This window comes from Myotis yumanensis, unplaced genomic scaffold (genome assembly GCF_028538775.1).
Source record: "Myotis yumanensis isolate MYYU_CA2020_CCGP unplaced genomic scaffold, mMyoYum1.0.hap1 SCAF_4, whole genome shotgun sequence".
Lineage (NCBI taxonomy): Eukaryota > Metazoa > Chordata > Mammalia > Chiroptera > Vespertilionidae > Myotis > Myotis yumanensis.
The window spans coordinates 70,154,708-70,174,742 of record NW_027223755.1 but is presented as its reverse complement, the minus strand read 5'-3'; the positions used below and the strand labels follow the sequence as shown (position 1 = coordinate 70,174,742).

At 39.8% G+C, this 20,035-nt stretch overlaps 1 protein-coding gene and 1 pseudogene across 3 annotated transcripts in view; one reads left to right on the top strand and one right to left on the bottom strand.

Annotated features, from left to right (window-relative positions):
* DTWD2 (DTW domain containing 2) overlaps positions 1 to 20,035 on the top strand; it is a 73,370-nt gene that overhangs the window by 23,709 nt on the left and 29,626 nt on the right. For all 3 annotated transcript variants that reach the window (XR_011471217.1, XM_070412507.1, XM_070412506.1), the window contains exons 3-4: positions 3,498 to 3,592; positions 6,318 to 6,510. Coding sequence is in view for 2 of the 3 variants with exons in the window: in XM_070412507.1 (XP_070268608.1) it covers positions 3,498 to 3,592; positions 6,318 to 6,510 (288 nt within the window). In the remaining variant the exon portion in view is untranslated. The remainder of the gene's footprint in view (positions 1 to 3,497; positions 3,593 to 6,317; positions 6,511 to 20,035) is intronic.
* Positions 608 to 2,261, bottom strand: LOC139008146 (large ribosomal subunit protein uL18-like; annotated as a pseudogene).

The window sequence follows — 20,035 nt, the reverse complement described above, 5'->3', positions numbered from 1 at the left end:
TGGTTTAGGGGAGTGTATTGGAGAACATTATAAATTTTTGGCACTATTTAATTTGACATATATACATGCATTAATTTGATGCATATATATATATGTCAAAAGTTTGGAAAGTGATGTCAGTATGTGTCAAAGTCTCCTAGTGATGATCTAGAGGTAAGAAAACAGTATGAAGCACTGTAAAATGTCCCCTCTCACCTGTCTCCTCTTAGTTGCATATATATTAACTGCTCCAAATTGCTGTTTTCATGTTTCCTTAGAACTCCAGCTTGCTTCATGTTCTTGAAAAAATCCCAGCAAATACTTAATCTCCTATTTTCTTTTCCTACTTTTTATTAGGTAGATGAATTTAGCTATTCTCAGCATCTTTAAATTTATTTTTCAGTAATAATTTATTATTATTTTAATCAATAATTAAGGAACCCAGGAGAGAAAGTACACACAAAAATATCCCTAAAGGGTGTATATACGTGTGTGTGTGTGTGTGTGTGTGTGTGTGGTGGTGAATGGTGAATACTGTTATGACAATACTTTTTTTTTGCTGCTTGATCAATAAGTATATTATTGTCTGTATCTGAAAAATCTTTATAGAAAATTGTGACTTGGTTTATTAGCTCTCAGCAGCCCTTTCCTGAGCTCTGAGGAAGCTTGCCTTCTTTTGAGCTACCTGATCTTTCTTCTGGGCAAGAGACATTTTGAGATGGTTCCACCTCCTATTTTTAACTTCTTTCTTAGGCTTCTTCTCATAGACTGGTTTCTCTCCTATAGCAGCATGAGCTTTCTTATACTTCTCCTCCATCGTGTCTGGAGTTATGTTGTTTTTTTATGTACTGAGAGAATTGTTTCTTGTAAGCATCTTCATCTTCCATTAGGTAATGCAGATATTCTGAAACTAGAGGCCCAGTGCACAAAATTGTGCACTGGCGGGGGGGTGTCCCTCAGCCCAGCCTGCACCTCTCCAATCTGGGACCTCTCGGGGATGTCCAACTGCCAGTTGGACATCCCTCTCACAATCCCGGACTGCTGGCTCCCAACCGCTTGCCTGCCTGCCTACCTGATTGCCCCTAACTGCTTCTGCCTGCCAGTCTGATCACTCCCTAACCACTCCCCTGCCAGCCTGATCAACGCCTAACTGCCCCCCTGCCAGCCCGATTGCCCCCAACTGCCCTCCCCTGCTGGCCTGGTCACCCCCAACTGCCCTCCCCTGCTGGCCAGGTTGCCCCCAGTGGCCCTCCCCTGCTGGCCTGGTCCTGCCCAACTGCCCTCCCCTGCCGGCCTGGTCGCTCCTAACTGCCCTCCCTCCCCTGCCAGCCCGATTGTTCCCAACTGCCCTTGCCAGCCCGGTCGTCCCAACTGCCCTCTCTTGCCGGCCCAGTCACCCCCAACTGCCCTCCCCTGCCAGCCTGGTTGCCCGTAACTGCCCTCCCCTGCTGGCCTGATCACCCACAACTGCCCTCCCCTGCCAGCCATCTTGTGGCTGTGGGCGCCGCCATCTTTGAGGGTGTGGCAGTCAATTAGCATATTCCCTCCTTATTGGCTGTGGGTGCTGCCATCTTTGAGGGCAGGGCAGTCAATTAGCACATTCCCTCCTTATTGGCTATGGGTGCCACCATCTTTGTGACGGTGTAAGGGTCAATTAGCATATTTCCTCTTTATTAGATAGAATGTTCTGACCCATGATGTGCTTCTGATGTACTTCTGCATTGAATTTCTTGCTTTCTGAATCATAACCAGGGAATCATTTGGAACTGTGAGGGATAGACGAGTCTCTTTCCACAGCTCGCTTTAGGGACCCAGAAACTTTATTTCTAGTAGTAGTTCTGGCAAGCCCTGCACTCAAAAATGGCAGGTGAAGGCACCAGGTTTACCATCAATGCTTTCCACATTGTATTTGTCTCTGACACCTACATTTGGCTCTCATAGATCCTGTCCAGGCGAAAACTATAGGAAGCCTGTGGGCCAGCAGTAGGCCTGTACAATGTGCTGCAGCATAATTTGTCAGGCCAACCTGCACCCCATACTTTGGGAGTTTATGAGCAAAAGCTACACAACTATCATATCTCCTTTCAGATGGGCATAAGCAGTCTGACAAATGATGTGTCTGTTACACGAACTGTCATCCTGTATTTGGGTGTGTTGTATTTATTTTTATCCTAGATTACTGAGCATTTCCAGGAATCAGTTTTACTCTCTCATCATCTTGTAAATCTCACTTGGTATTTCTTGAAGTAGGCCTTATTTTTGACAACGTTAACAAACCCCATCCTGTGGAAGAGAGGCCTGTGTCTGCAGCTCTGGTCCAGCATAGCTCCAGTGGGGGTGAGGGGAAATACAATACTTTCTATTTGTGCTACATTACTGTTTTGTGTAGTAATTTGCTAGGTAAATTATATTCCCAAAGTAAAGTAAATAATATTTCATTATTTCACATACACAAAAATAATCAAATTATTCACTGCAAGGATCTATACAAGCAGTATTATATAAATTGAAAAAGATAATATTGGGTTGTATGTAGGTACACTGATGAGAGAGGGGCTCTGTTATACATGCGATCAAGCATGACATTCCCAGTTGGACCTGAGGAGCCAGAGAATGGCTGAGCACTATAGACCAAAATCACCAAGATAAGTGCAGGCTAATGCAGAATAGCTAATCACCTGGCTCTGCTGGGATTAAGGATAGAATTCCTGTGACAACAAGAAAGATTTTTAGTGTTAGATGTTAGGACATTAAAAAAAACACCACTTTTGATAGTTAATGGGATTTATAAATATGGTCACCAGATTTTTTCACTTTAAAAGATATTTTTCTTCCATTTCTATACTCTTTATTCTTTGGAAGTAAGGTTATAAATTCAGCCCATACTCAAGTGGGAGGGAGAAATTAAGCTCCACCTCCTGCAGTGGCAAGTATTTACATTTATTACTTGGAATTCTCCTCTCTCTTTTCTCCCATTTATTTGTTTATATCAGTCTGGATTCTTATTTTATACTTTGGGTTATAATTCAAATACTATGTTAACTTAATTTTGTTGCTCATATTGTTCTATTTTGGGCCATTGGGAGCTGTTAAGATTGGCTTCTATGTGTCATTGATATGCTCCATCGTTTTGTTTTTTGAAATCTTCCTTGCTTTCTGAGCATAAAGATCTAGGCAATTATCTTCAGGTAATTACTAATGGAATAAAAGTTTTTCAGAATAAATGATTTAATTTAGTTAAACACAAATTTATATTTTTCGTAATTTTAACTATGATTTAATATTATCTTGTTTTGATCAATAAACCTTTAAATATACCCAAGTAGAATAAAAATGTATACTTGTAGTATATTTACTACTGATAAATCAGAGAAATGATAGTTCTTTTTATTAAACTGTGGTCTGAAGTAAAAGACTTGTGAAAATTCTGTATAATGTTATGAATCAAATGTTCATTATAAAATTTTAAAAGTGTGTTTGTCTAAATAAAAATCTACAGTTTAATTTTTTAATTAAAGGAAAGCAAAGTGTTGCGGACAGTTCCTCTACTAGCAGCATGCCTCCCCCAGGACAAGTGTAAAGTCAAGATTGGTCGTCGTTTTAGTGAAGAAAGGTAAATTAACTTTTAGGGCAACTTAAAATGATTTTTCTCCATAGATCTTTAAAAATGATTTCTTTAAACTTACCCTTTAGACCTAGAATAGTGATGGTGAACCTATGACACGCGTGTCAGAGGTGACACACGAACTCATTTTTTTGGTTGATTTTTCTTTGTTAAAATGGCATTTAAATATATAAAGTAAGTATCAAAAATATAAATCTTTGTTTTACTATGGTTGCAAATATCAAAAAATTTCTATATGTGACACGGCACCAGAGTTAAGTTAGGATTTTTCAAAATGCTGACACGCCGAGCTCAAAAGGTTCGCCATCACTGACCTAGAATGTGGTACATTGGAAGTGGTAAAAAAAAATTAAGTTCTGCCTTTTCTCTCAAAATAATACAAGATAAAGCAAAACATAAACAAAAACATTTTCCCAAAACAGACCTAGTGGAATAAACAAAGGGATGATAGCATTATCCAAATTGCGTACTAATATATATTAAGCCTAAAAGACATATATTTACTGTTTATTTCATTTTTGTTTAGATGGTAGGGTACTTGTATTTAGTTCCATATTTTTATTTTTTACATTATATATATGAGATACATTTATATAAGTAAATACATATCTATCCATTTCTAGCTCATTAAGGCTTTTCTAACATACAGTGACTAGAACTATATTTAGTATCCTAGTTATAGGCACATCATCTATTAAGTATAAAACACAATCTCCTGTCATATTTAAACTATTCTTTTTTGCCTGGCAGGTGTCGCTCGGTGATTGAGCATCGACCTATGAATGCAGGATATCATGGTTCAATTCCTGGTCAGGGCACATGCCTGGGTTGAGGGCTCTGTCCCCAGTAGGGGGTGTGCAGGAGATAGCTGATTGATGATGTTTCTCTCTCATTGATGTTTTTATCTCTTTATCCCTCTCCCTTCGTCTCTGAATTCAATAAAAAAGGTATTTTAAGAAATGTCCTTTTTGATGAGGCCCAGTATTTTTATGTACAGTTACCATTAGTTGATATCTTATTGACAGATCTATAATGTTCTTGGATCTTATTTTACATTGTATTACATAAACCATTATCATAAACATATGTTATATACTATTTATATTTAAATTTTCTACCAGCCTTTTTATACCTTTGAATTATCTGTGTTGCTTTTCTGCCCATTCACAAAGCCTTCACAAATTACTTAGATCCTGTCTACATAATTAAATATATCTTTTGATGCAAAATTTAATTTCTCATGAAAGTATGGAGATTTCATTTTCAGTTAACTTAGAAAAATGTTAAGTAAGACTTGTACTAGCATGAAGCCCAGTGAATTGACCAAGCTTTTTCATTACTTTATTATTTTAGCTTCCTTTATAATTTAGCTTCATATAATGAAAATAACATCATATTAGAACTTTATATAATAATATTTTTCTTTTCTCTGAAACTGTTGGTTAGGCACACTTTTCTCATATAGAATTTTCTATTGTAGTTTTTGCATAGCCTTGCCCACAAAGGAGAAATTTGCTCTGGGCTTGGTGCTGCTATTGGGAATTTTGCCATTTTGTTGGGAATGGAAGCAAGATCCAGAGCTTATCACATGGGGAGCAGCAACATCATTTACACTGTGACACTTCTTTCATACAGAGGCTCTTTATGATAGTTCCTCTATAATTCTTGGGTGGATGTGGCTATATAGATGGAATAGGGTCCTATTTAATCTTTCAGCTTGGATCTAGGTTATTGTATTGCAAAAGTGATGAGCACCTATGGTATTGAAATGGAAACTACTTGGGCCATCTCTGACATTTTGGCTATGTAACCCCTCTAGAATGTGCTTGGGGATGAGAAGCTTGACACTTTTACAAATAGCTTATCCCATTTTGAGCCCATTATAGTAAGTAGTTCAGTTTTTTTCCATGGTGTCTAATATAGTGCTTACTCAGTAAATTATTATTCACCGATGGATTTTAAACTAAAGCTCATTGAGATTATTGATTTAATATTAATCTGGTAATATTAACTTAAACTTTTCCTAGAGTATGTGATATAAGCATAGGGGAATGCTTATGAGGCATTACTTTTGGTATCCTTTATAAATGGACATTAAAAATACTTATTTTTAACTTTTTGCCTCTATTGTACCTCTATTGTATAAGAAAACTTTTGGGGTTTCTTTTGTGTGTTTTTTTTTAAACAATTGGGTTTTACGTATCAACCCTATATCCAGTGACTTTGTAAGTACATTTGTTGTAGAAATTGTTTTGTAGATTCTCTAGGACTTTCTGTGTAAGTAGCATTAGCATATGCAAATAGGATCATTTATACTTTTTTCAAATTTTATGCCCTTTTTTTTTCTTGCCTTATTGCAATAATTGGGACCTTCGATACAGCGTGTGTTAGGAATGGTGAAAACCAACATCTTTACCTTGATCCCAGTCTCAAAGAACATTGTTAAAGAACATATGAAATTGGCCATACATTTTTGTAGATGCCTTTTACTGGTTTGAAGAAGATGCCATTTATTGTCTTTAATTGACTCTTTAATTTGTCTCCTTTCCCCTCAAGCTTGTTTTGTTTCCTGTAGTGTAGACAGAGGCTATCTTACTATACATCTCCAGTCCCAAAATGCTTTGATATATATTTTGGAATGAAGTTCAATAAGAATAATAAAACTTTTTGTTAGCCCACCAGGTAATAGAGATTTTTTTTAAAAATTTTTTAGAGATCCTGAACTTTCAACTGTTTGTCGGAAGTCTGGTACATTAATATTATATCCAGGGGCTGAAGCTGCTAATTTGGAAGAGTTTATATTAGATTCTCCTATTTATCCTTCCACAATCATCATCATCGATGGTACATGGAGCCAGGCTAAGGACATTTTCTATAAGAATTCCTTGTTCCGACTGCCCAAACAGGTAAACATAGAATAAAGACAAATGTATTATTATGTATGTTATATATGTTGTTTGTAAGGGGATACATATACATTTTATGGTATTTGTATAGGTGAGCGTGTACCTAAATATGTGCATGCTTCTATGTGTGTGTGTTTGTGTTGGAGGGGTGTAGGTTTGAGATATCTGTGTAGAAACTTTCAAATTTGTCCTTCTTTCTCAGTTCCCACTGCCTAATTTCATCATAGTTCAGGCGTTTTGCTATATGAAGAGTTTCTCAGATATTTAATTAGAGACATCTAAGGATGATTTCTATTTGTATTAATGTTTTTATTGAGAATTATTATGTTTAAATACTTTTATTTGGTAACTAAGTTACTATGTTCTTATTAGGATTGACTGAATTTTTATGAAATACTTTTTTGTATTCTTTATTATAAGCATATGATTTATCCTTCAATTTGTTGATGTAATTAATGATGATGATACATATCCTACTATTGAACCATTCTTGTGTTCCAGGAATGAATTCTACTTGGTCATATTATGTAGTCCTTTTTATATATTGCTGAAGCTTATGTTTTATTTTATGACATTGAGTTATTATTTATATGTTTTTTGTACTTTCATTGTCTGGTATACTAAGATGATATTAACTTCACCAAATAAATAGGAGAGATTTTAGTATTTTTCTGTGGCCTGGGATAGTTTAAATAATATTAGAATTCCTTGCTCCGTAAAAATTAGATAGAACTCATTGACAAAACCTTGTCCTGTTTTTAAATTGTTTCATACTCTTTATAGGTATTATTCAAGCTTTCTAATTCTGGTTGGTTCAGTTTTTAATAACTTTTATCTTTTCTAGGGAATTATTTCTTTCCCTTGAGTTAAATTGGTTGCCAATGCCTTTATGTATTCTTTATTTTATTTTATTTTGTTTTTTTATGTTGATATTTGCTTATCATGACTTTTTTAAAAAAAATCCTTAGCCAAGGATATTTTTCCATTGGTTTTAGAGAGAGTGGAAGAGAGAAGGAAAGACAGAGAGAAATATCGATGTGATAGAAACACATTGATTGGTTGCCTCCCACATAAGCCCCGACCAGAGCCTGAGCTGGGGAGGAACCTGCAACAGAGGTACGTGACCTTGACTGGAATCAAACCCAGGACCCATCGGTCCGCAGGCCAATGCTCTATCCATTGGAGCCAAACTGGCTAGGGCTCTTTATGTATTCTTTATTACTTATTTTAACTTAAAAATATTCCTTTCTTCCTTCTAATCATATGTAAAACGACATACACATATTTTTCCCCATGAACAGACTCAAAAGAGGTTTATCTATTTTATTGCACTTTAAAAGGTATTAGACTTTAGATTGTTCTAATAGCTGTTATACTTTATTCTCATTTCATTAATTTGAGCTTGTATCTTGATCAGTGTATTTTGCCCTATTTTTAGCTTATTTTTTCTGATTTTTAAGATTTGTACTTAAGAGTACTAAATTCCTTTGTTAAGGTTTGTATTTCTTCTTCATAATAAAGGGAAAGGAGGCTGCAATATTTCTTCTTAGTATAACTTTCATTCTATCCTACAACTTTGGGTTTATGTGTTCTTATATTTAGAACACTGATATAATTTGTAATTTGTTTTGCTTTCCTTCTACCCATGGATTATCAGTAAGTTTTTAAGTCTCAAGAATAGTTAATGTGGTGAGTGCTTTGAATGGGCCAGTCCCACTTCCAAGTACTTTACATATATTAGCTTGTTTTAACTTTTTCCAAATCCTATGAAGTTAAGTATTATTATTATCTTAGACCAGTGGTCGGCAAACTCATTAGTCAGCAGAGCCAAATATCAACAGTACAACGATTGAAATTTCTTTTGAGAGCCAAATTTTTTAAACTTAAACTATATAGGTAGGTACATTGTTATTAACTTAATTAATAATTTTGGGTTGAGTACTTAGAGTTAACAACATGAGTTCAATACACTAATATATTTATGGAATGCCTATTATGTGTCTACTAGAGGCCCGGTGCATGAAATTCGTGCACTGGGGGGAGGGGTTCCCTCAGCCCAGCCTGCCCCTCAGTCTGGGAGCCCTCAGTGGATGTCCTGACGGCCACAGTCTGGCAGCAGAGGCTCAGAGCAGGCGTCCCGTGTGTGTGTGTGTGTGTGTGTGTGTGTGTGTGTATGTGTGTATGTGTGTATGTGTATGTGTCTGCTGGGGCCTGCCCCAGCCGCACCACGTAGGCTCGGAGCAGTTGCCGTGTGTGTGTGTGTGTGTGTGTGTGTGTGTGTCCGTCCGTCCCCATTGGGGGCCTGCCCCCAGCTGTGTAGGAGGCTCAGATCAGTCGCTCAGTGTGTGTGTGTGTGTCTGCTGGGGGCCTGCCCCCAGCCACACTGTGGAGGCTTGGAGCAGGCGCCGCTCTGTGTTGATCTCTCAGGCTCCTGGCCTCCACTGTGTGTTGTTCTCTCCCTTGAGCTGTGGCCAGGGTGGGGTGCTGCCTGCAGGCTGCACTTTCCTGCTCACTGATCGCCATGGCGACCCAGGAGCAGGCCCACCTGGGGGCTGCCTGCAGGCTGCGCTTTTCTGCTCTGGGATCACCATGGCGACCCAGGAGCTTGCCCACCTGGGGGCTGCCTGCAGGCTGCGCTTTCCTGCTCGCGGATCACCATGGGTTCCTGGCTGGCAGCGGGGCTTAGGCAGCACATGGGGGTCCTGGCTGGGGGCAGGGCTTAGGCGGCGCGGGGCTTAGGTGGCACACGGGCTTCCCGCTGGGGGTGGGGCTTAGGCGGCACATGGGTGTCCCGCCGGGGGCGGGGCTTAGGCAGCACATGGGAGTCCCGGCTGGGGGCGGGACTTAGGCAGCACACGGGCGTCCTGGTTGGGGGCGGGGCTTAGGCGGCACAATCGTGCCATCTAAGCCCTGCCGCCCAGTTCGTACATGGGGCCCGGATGGTGGCTTGCATTGTCCCGCCCTGCCTGCTGTATGCAAATTAGCCGCCATCTTTGTTGGTGGTTAATTTGCATATCGTGCTGATTAGCCAATGGGAGGTGTAACAAAGGTACGGTCAATTACCATCTTTGTCTATTATTAGATAGGAAGGCTGGAGATAACATGACTTCCTTCTGGAACTACATTCTAGTGAGGAAGATCAACTTTAAATAAATAAATAGTCACATCAAATAATTGCAGTTGTCATGAGTGCTAAGGAAGGAAATAAACAGTAAGCGAGAGAAGTTATTTAGCAAGGTTAGGCATTTAAACCCCTCTAAGCAGATAAGTTTCATTTTATAATAATAAAGCCAACACAAAATAATTATAATTCTTAAATTGATGAAAAAAATACCTGTAGGATTTGCAGCTGGTTGGAAAAATACAGGTAACTATGCTTCTAGTAGGTAGTTTTGTCACCCACGCGCGATTTGCAGACGCAACTAGCACTAACCACTGCACAATGAGACTGCTGACTGACTGGCTCACTCAACTCATGCATGAATCGCACACGCCTCCCCCACGCTGCGTAGCCTGCGTCCTGCCTGCACTGCGTCTCTGGTTGCCTGACCGACCGACACCCCCCACTTCTGAACCACTTCTTCAAAACAGACTCGCCCAGGCTGAAAACCGACTTTTGCGCATGGGCCACGAAGTTTCAATCGCACTGTACGTGCGCACCCGCACGTGGTATTTTGTGGAAGAGCCACACTCAAGGGGCCAAAGAGCCGCGTGTGGCTTGCGAGCTGCGGTTTGCCGACCACTATCTTAGACGAAACTGAGGCACAGGGATGTTAAATAGTTTGTTTAACTATTTCACAGCAGAACTGCAATTTGAACCTATCTAGTTTAGAGGCAAAGCCTGTGGTCTTAACCAAAGTGGTATACTGCTTCTAAAATGGAAAATTTCTACCCAAGATATTTACATACTAGAGGCCCAGTGCATGAAATTTGTGCACTCAGGGGGAGGGGGGAAATCCCTTAGCTTGGATTGTGAGAGGGTGCAGGCCAGGCCGAGGGACCCCACTGGTGCACGATTGTGACCAGGGAAGGACATGGGAGGTTGGCTAGCCAGGGAGGGACTGTGGGAGGGCTCCAGGGCGTGTCTGGCCTGTCTCACTCAGTCCCAATCAGCCAGACCCCAGCAGCAAGCTAACCTACCAGTCGGAACATCTGCCCCCTGGTGGTCGTGCACGTCATAGCAACTGGTCGACCGGTTGACTGACTGCCCCGTGGTGGTCAGTGCATGTCATAGTGACTGGTCAACCGGTTGACTATCTGCTCCCTGGTGGTCAGTGCACGTCATAGCCAGCGGTTGAGTGGCCTTAGCATATTATTAGCATATTACGCTTTGATTGGTTGAATGACCAACCAGACAATCAGACACTTAGCATATTAGGCTTTTACTATATAGGACTAGAGGCCAGGTGCACGAAATTTGTGCACTTCGGGGGGGGGGGGTCCCTCAGCCCAGCCTGCGCCCTGTCACAGTCCGGGAGCCCTTGGGTGATGTCGGACTGCTGATTTCGGCTCAATCCCCACAGGCCAGGCCAAGGGACCCTGCCAGTTCACGAATCCATGCACCAGGCCAGTTTCAGCCCGATCCCTGCAGGCCCGGCTGAGGGACCATCTGGGACCCCTTGGGGGATGTTGGACTGCTGGTTTCGGCCCAATCCCCACAGGCCAGGCCAAGGGACCCCTCCAGTGCACGAATCCATGCACTGGGCCAGTTTCAGTCTGTTCCCTGTAGGCCTGGCTGAGGGACCACCGGATTTGTGCATCAGTCCTCTAGTATGTATATAAGATCTTTGTTTAAACTCTTCCCACCCTTCCCCCTTTCCTCTGAGATTCATCAGTCTGTTCCATGTTTCCATGCCTGTGCATTGAGCATCTGTCCCCTGGTGGTCAGTGCACATCATAGCTACTGATCGAACGGTCGCTTAGGCTTTTATATATATATACGAAAGTCCTGGTGCACGAAAATTTGTACACTTGAGGGAATCCATCAGCCCGGCCTGCACTCTCTCGCAGTCCAGGACCCATCAGGGGATATCCACCTGTCGGCTTAGGCTTGCTCCCCAGGGGATTGGGCCTAAGCTGGCAGTCAGCCATCCCTCTGGCAGCCCAGGAGCCCTCAGTGGATGTCTGACTAATGACTTAGGCCTGCTCTCCACCTCTGCTGCTGCGCTGGCCAGCCATGAGCTGGCTTCTGGCTGAGCGATGCTCCCTCTGTGGAAGTGCACTGACTCCCGGGGACAGCTCTTGCATTGAGCATCTGCTCCCTGGTGGTCAGTGCGTGTCATAGTGACCAGTCGTTCCTGGTCTTTCTGCCGTTAGGGTAAATTTGCATATTACCCTTTCTTTATATAGGTTATAGCAGCCGTGGGCAAACTACAGCCCGCAGGCCGGATCCGGCCCATTTGAAATGAATAAAACTAAAAAAAAAACAGACCATACCCTTTTATGTAATGATGTTTACTTTGAATTTATATTAGTTCACACAAACACTCCATCCATCCTTTTGTTCCAGCCCTCCGGTCCAGTTTAAGAACCCATTGTGGCCCTCGAGTCAAAAAGTTTGCCCACCCCTGGGTTATAGTCACCATTCTTAGATCCCTAGGACTTACTTATCTTAAAACAAAGTTTATCCCTTTGACCCCCTTCATCCATTATGCCTGCATCCTACTCCCTACCTCTTTTAACCACCAAAATGTTCTCTGTATCAATGAGCTCACTTATTTTGTTTCGTTTTGGTTTTAGATTCCCAATATTAGTGATATTTTATCGCATTTGTTTTTCTTTGTCTGATTTATTTCACTTAGCATAAAGCCCTCAAGATTTATCCTAGGTTGGTTTTATGATATGATTTAATGTATAGACACACCCAAATGGTATGTCAGATATGTAGAAAAATCATGCAGTAATACAAAATCTGTATAGCATAAATGGATGTCAACTTTTGATGATTTATAAGCTTAGAGCATCTGGTCCTTTGATATCATTAATGACTTTGCATGCAGTTCAAATCTTAAGATTCATATGGCATTCATTTGTGTAAATATGATAGAAAATAGCTCAAAAATATTATAGATTTATGAGTTATAGCAGGTATTAAGTGTACTCTTCCCAAATGAATGTTTGCAAAGGTGATTTTGATTGCAAAAATTTAATTCTTGTTTTTACCCTCTGCCTTGATCAGAAACATTTTAAAACTGTATATTCAAGTGTGAATATGATTCGAGACAATTATGTTAAGGACAAATTACGATAAATGTTTGGATATAATTATAAAGTTAACTTTAAATACTCAATTCCACCTTAAAATGTAATTTTTTGGTTTATAGAAATCTGGGTACTCTTACCAGTGTATGATATAATATTTGCCCTATTTTTAAGTATAATGAATTATAGTTGTCATATATTTGTGTGCTTTATAATTTTAGCTATACATTCTCACAGATGTTCATGCCTACATTTCACTAATTGTATACATGTTTTTTGGGTCTCTACATGTTTTAGGTACTATGCAACACAAAGAACATATTTTTTTTCTTTTTGCCTTTGAACATTTGATAACTGATATTTCAAATACCATAATTGAAGTTCTCCATTATTCAGTACTTCATCAAGTTAAATAATTATATTTTTATAAATTATTTTGTTTCTCAGAGGATCACTAGATAGAGTGATGATATATTGATACAGTATAAAGTGAGAAAAGATGCTATTATGTGATATACAGATATATTACTAGATTATGTTTAATGATAAATTGCCCAAAACATAGAAACAATAGAAAATAATTAAGTATGAATCATTAAAAAGAATTTAAGATTACAATGAACCATCTGATTTAATTTTGAGTTTATTTGAGTTTAAGGTGAGAGTTCCTAATATAAAGTTATTTAATCTCCTGATGATTTGACTTGATAATCTACTTTTTACACAGTTAGGACACACTTAAAGAACTTCTCTAATTTATGTTGACAGGTCTCAGACACCACCTATAGTCTATTTAATACTTAACTAGGTAACTAGATCTTCCTTGTTTAAATTCACATGGTGTACCCCAATATATTGTATACTAATATAGCATTTTCTTCAACTACATGAAGGTGTAATTTAGACCAGATAGTAAGCTTTAGAGAAAATATCAACAGAGGCATTCTGTACTCTGTGTTTTAATTTGATTCTCAGTAAAAATCAAATTATTAAAAACTGAACTGTTTAGGATTGTGAAACTGTTTTCTCCAAATTTGATTGTTTTAATGCTGCTTCATTATTTTTATTGTTTTATTATTTTTTAACATACTATAACATGTGATAGTGTTAAGTTTTCAAGCATACTTATGATGTAAGGTATGTACTTACATATTTGGAATCCTCCCATCTTTTTGTCAGTGTTTTGATTTTGCATTTTAAAGGGAGATCATAAGTTGTTGATTGATTGTGGCTACCCAAAAAATACAGGAAAAATTTCATGGAGAAAATATATAAACGGTTGGCACTAGAAGTTTTAACAATTTTTATTATAAATTTATATTTGCATGTTATATTTCACAATACAGTTAAATCCTGAGAGACTGTAAAATATATGTGAATCTATATATTTGGGTAGTGGTAATGATTTTGAGACCCTCTGCTAGTAAGTACATCAAGAAATAAACTTTTGAGTAGTTTTTCCATCATTGATTTTTGTTTAATCTATTAACTCTGTTAATCTATCTTAAAATATTTTATCTTTTTTAATGTCAAGATCTGGACTATAGTTTCTAGATGGATAAAGTTATTCTCTTCTGCAAACTGAGCTATCACTTCAGTTCATGGCTACAATTTTGCTATCATTATCTTTGTAGTTAATACCATGTCTGCTAAACTTGTGTGAAGCTTTACAATTATTTATAGATATTCAAATGACAGTAAGTAGCTTTTCTTACATTTACATTTAAAATAATTGGAATCATTTTAAAAGATATTAAGCTAACAAATAGAAGAATTTTCATATTAACACTTATTATGACAACCCCAGTTCTCATAGAATAAATTGGCTTTATAATACTAATAAAACTAAACTTCAACTAGTAACATGAATGAATTTCATAAACATAATGTTGATGAAAGCCAGACATAAATGAATACGCCTATATGATTCCATTTATATAAAGTTTAAAACGGGCAAAACCATGGTTTTAGAGGACAGGATAAAGGTCAGTTTATTTTGTGGGGGTGCGAGTGGCATGGAAGGGGTCTGGATTCTGGTTATATTCTGTTTGTTGGGTACTGGTTACACAGATATGTTCCCTTTGTAAAGATTCATAGAGTTGCATTACTTGTAACTTGGGCCTATATACAGACAGTCCTCGGGTTATGTCGGGTGACGTCGGACTCGACGTACGTTGTTTCATGGTTATGTTGCCATCTCCCATTTATTTATAAAAAAAAAATTCTGTTATTTTGACATATGTACATATGTGTTTTATGGTTTTTATTATTTATTTACCATTAGTAAAGGTCAGGAATTATCTTTTTTTTACATTCTTTTTACTGTTTCACTTCGTTGCTGCTGTGTATGTGCTCCATGTGAGTGACATAGGTGCTTATGTAAGTGGGTTCCGACTTACGGTGAAAATCGCATTACGTTGCGCTGTAGGAACAGATCTCTGACCTAACCCGAGGACCTACTGTATCTCTATCTCTATATATCTAATCTATGTCTATATCTATATCTATATCTATATCTATATCTATATCTATATCTGTATCATCTATATCTATACCTATACCATCTACATCTATCTATCTATCTATCTATCTATCTATCTATCTATCTCTTTAAGAAGAAGTACGTATACAGTTGATTCTTATTATTTACTAGAGGCCCATCGCCTGAGGAGGCGCCCCGCTTCCCGCTGTGCAAGGAGCCCCTCGGGGGGGCCGGGACCTGCGCCTGACCAGCGTAGTGCCAGCCGCTGCTTTGTGTCGGCTAGGGTGTGGGGGTGCTCTGAGCCGCACTGCGCTGCTCGGAGCACGCACCTGGCTGCTGCGTTGTGTCCGCTGGGGTGGGGGCAGGCGCTCCTGTGTGTTGTGTCTCTACTCTGGCCTGCCCCAGCCCCAGCCTTCCCACGGCCGCTGGGGTGGAGGCAGCACGCAGTCCCCTCCCGCCCATTTGCGCATGCAGCTCCTCCTGAGCGGTCGTGATGCAGCTCCTCCTGATCAGTCGTGTCGCTCGGCTAATTAGTTTATTCCCTGTTTATATATATAGATGATGGCTAGACTATATAAAGTTGTTGTTTACACTGAATTAGTGAATATTGAGCCATTGCCTTTAGGGGAAATAAAAGATTAGTTTTCTATAGCCTCTCGTTACAACAGTTTTGCCAGTCAATACATAAACTTGTTTTATATTGTGTTTTTGTTTACAGAAATGATTTAATACATACATTGACTCATTAACAGAACTCATGCCTGAGTGAAGCTTATTTCATATATATTTTCTCCGTAAGAGCACATCTCAGCCTTCTTGTGCTTAGGAACACTAGACAGCACTTGAACACTGTGCTGGGGACCATTTTAATAGTGAAATCATCAACAAAAAAGCACAAAACTGCTCAAAATGTGGTACTAATACACCGAGGAAAGGATACTTGTTTACAACATGAGAGCTGAAATGAGAAGGCACAGTGTCACTGTGTTCTACCCCAGGTGGAAATGTGTTCTTTGGGCAATGTAAATTTTCCACTTTTCTGTGTGTGAGCATGCTTGCCACTGACTGTAAAACCTAGAGTATTGATCTGGGAATTAAAATTTAATTTTAGTAAGTGAATTAACAAATACAGAATCTATAAATAATGAGGAGTGACTGTATGTGTGTGTATATCTATATAAATCTATATATATCTACACTAATAAAAGAAACATGCAAATTGGTGTCACTCTGCTACGCCCACCAGCCAATCAGGATTAGTATGCAAATTAACCCAACAAAGATGGCAGTTAATTTGCATATGCAGGCATGGAGCGAAGACTGAAGACGACTGAAGACTGAAGACAACTGAAGACTGAAAAGGCTTGGCTTCTCCGCTGCAGCTGGAGCAAAGAAGCCAAGCCTCGCTACTGCGGCCGGAACAGAGAAGCCAAGCCTCGCTGCTGCGGCTGGAGCGGAGGAGCCAAGCCTCGCTGCTGCGGCCGGACCAAAGGCCTGGGTCCCGGGTGCCGGAGGAAAACCGGTGCCGGCAGCCAGAGGACGGAAGGCCTGTTGCGTGAATCCTTGTGCAATGGGCCTCTAGTATATATCTATAATTTCTGTTAGTACTTGAGTAAATATTTCTAGATCAAGTATGTAAGTGGACTTTTTCTCCTTAAACTAAATGTTTTTAATGCCAGTTTGTGATTAAAATTAGATAAATTCTAGAGTACTGATTTTGTTAATATTTTTCCCCAGACCAGGTTTATATGATAACCATAATGTTTGGTGACAAGCTTTATTAGATTTAAAATATTATCATCTGATTCCTTACAGATTCATTATAACATTGCACATTAGTTTGCTTTGGCCTGGTAACAACTTACCAATAGGTTATTACTTTTCATGTGCTGTAATTCTTATCCAACCTTTAGGAGATTTCAGAGGTACCATTACAAAAGACTGGATTAAGAATTAATTTTCAGATATTAAGTTTACTCTGTGATTGTTTGCAATTATGCATATTTCAAAAGTAAATACTATTTAGGACAATTTGTTTTACACACTGATTCCTTTTAACTACCTTTAATTTAATTTTTTTCCAAGGAACAGAAAATATGCCATTTAGGTCAGTCTCAGCCAGTGGTTTGTATAGACTAATGCATTGTTTTTGACAATGACGTGTGGCTGTTGTTTCAATTACCTCTTGCTATATGTGCAGAATGCAATTAATATAGGTTTGAGTTGGCTCTCCTTAGAAACAAGAATGCTTGCAAATATGGCCTTTGGCTGGCATCTGTGAGTGTGAATGGCAAACAGTTTCCTACACAGATATAAAACTTTTCCCTAAATGGTAAGAGTGGCTCATTGTGCTTAAATTATTTGTGCAAACAATCCTATATAATAAAAGCCTAATATGCAAATTGTCCCCTCTGGTGGTCGTTCGACCAGGAATTCGACTGGGAGACCGGGAGTTTGATCGCTCACTATGACCAGGGGGTGGTGGCCAACCTCCCATGGTGCCTGGGCAGGGGGCTGTGACCTCACACCGGCTACCTGGAGGTGGGGGTAATGGGGTCAGAGGTGCGGTGAGAATGCGGGGTGTCCACTGAGCTTGCTCTCCGCCTGCTACCCTCCCCCGGGACACCAGGGCTCGCGTGTCGGGAAAGCCCCCACACTCAGGTGCCGGGCACCCGCAAGGAGCCCACCCTGCACCCGCATGGCCTCTACCGAGTGAGCTGGGCCGCAGCTGCTGCGACTACAGGGGCCAGTCGGGCTCCCGTGGGTTCACACAGGAGCCGGTCTGCGAGGCCTGGCCAGGAGAGAGCGCGCTGCCCACCCGACTTCCATGTGGTGCTGCTGGGCGGTCCAGAGGCCCACACTGTGCCTCAGCCCACGGCGTCTGGCCGCGCTCACCACATCTCCACATGGACTCGGGTGCCGTGTCTCAGGCAGAGGGGGGCGCGCAGGACCTGGGGGCCCAGGTGCTGCCCAGGGCCCAGAGGTCAGCTGGGACCTGCCTTTCCGTGCCAGATGCTCACACTTCGATTGCCGGCCAGGCCTAGGGACTGCACTCATGCATGAATTTCGTGCACCAGGCCTATGGTGATATATAATGAGTACCTGCTTTTCTCTTGGAGTCTGAAATTTGGTATGTGCCAGGCAGAGGGTGCCTAAGTGACTAGCCTCCATTAAAGACCGTGGGCACTGTCTTCAATGAGCTTCTCCAGTAGACAACACTTCACGTAGGTTGTCACAGTTCAGTGCCATTTTAGGATTTAAGTGCATCTTAAGCAACTTCACCGGGAGAGGACTCTTAGAAGCTTACATTGTTTTCCTCTGGACCAGGGGTGGGCAAACTTTTTGACTCGAGGGCCACAATGGGTTCTTAAACTGGACCGGAGGGCCGGAACAAAAGCATGGATGGAGTGTTTGTGTGAACTAATATAAATTCAAAGTAAACATCATTACATAAAAGGGTACGGTCTTTTTTTTTTTTTTTAGTTTTATTCATTTCCAAAGGGGCCGGATCCTGCCCGCGGGCTGTAGTTTGCCCACGGCTGCTCTGGACTCTGTCATATGTTTGTTCCCTTTGCTTATTCTGCTTTGTATTATTTTGCTGTAAGAAATTTTAGACATAAATTTGACTATATGCTGAGTTTTGTGAGGCCTAGTGAATCTCTGAGCTTGTGAGTGTTCTTGGGGACTTCTGACATACTGCATAACAAATTTGCACAAAACTTGGTATGAAAACAACAACCAATTTATTGTATTTAATGATTTTGTTAGTCAAACACAGTTTGATTTGGTGTTGACAGCGGTCACTGTGTGGTTTGGTCTGGACTTTATGCACATATCTGGCATGTTGGCAGCGAGGAATGGAGGATTGTGCTCAGCTTGTATTGTAGCTTAGAATGTAGCCTCTCCTGTTTTAGAGGCTTGAAATGCCAGTGAAGAAGTCAGATGACCCTGGATAAATAGATTGTTCATTCACTTACCTTCTACTTCTGAAATAAGCTTATATTTTTATTCTTAGCTGGAGTAATTGGAGTAATGAATTCCCTATATTATCACATATTTTACAAATTAGTTAATTCCGCTTATTTTTCCTCAGATCACCTTCTCCGAGTATTAGGGAATTGCTTTTTGTTTTACTGAAGAATTCTATGTTTATGTTATCCATACCCTGTATGATTTTATTAACATGTAACATCTTCTCTTGGCTTTTATTTTTCTCAGAAGATAATTAATGTTTTTATTGTATCCGTTTTAGAGAGTGATTATTCTGGTTGTCTTTATCTTTAATCATTTCCAGATTTTTCATTTTGAAAATGAAAAAAATCTGATCTACATGCAGTATGATAGGCTCAGATGCACCATAACATTTGTTCTCCAGAACTATGGAAGCATGAATTCCCTTTGCATAAAATTTTATGACTAGAAATTATTTTTAATATGGAAAAATTTCCAACCTGTAATGAGAAATGTTTTTTGTTTACTCACTGGTTTATAGTTTCTACAGACCCCCTGGAGCCTTCTTTTAGGAATAACTGAAAAATTATTGAATTCTCTCAGTGGCTATTACATATTTTAGCTTGTAGTTTGATATTTTCATATTTGAGTTCCTTCAGAACTCCCATGTGAATGTTATTCAATCCTAATTTATTTATATTCAATAATTATTTTTCAGTATTAACAATAAATGACATCTCTGTGGGATATTGCATGGTAGAAAGTAATTTAGTATGCATTATATATATGGCAGGCAGGATATATCCTATACTATATATTTAGTATGCATTATATATATGGCAGGCAGGATACTGGCCACTCCGCTTGCCTCAGGTTTTGGAAATTTGATGT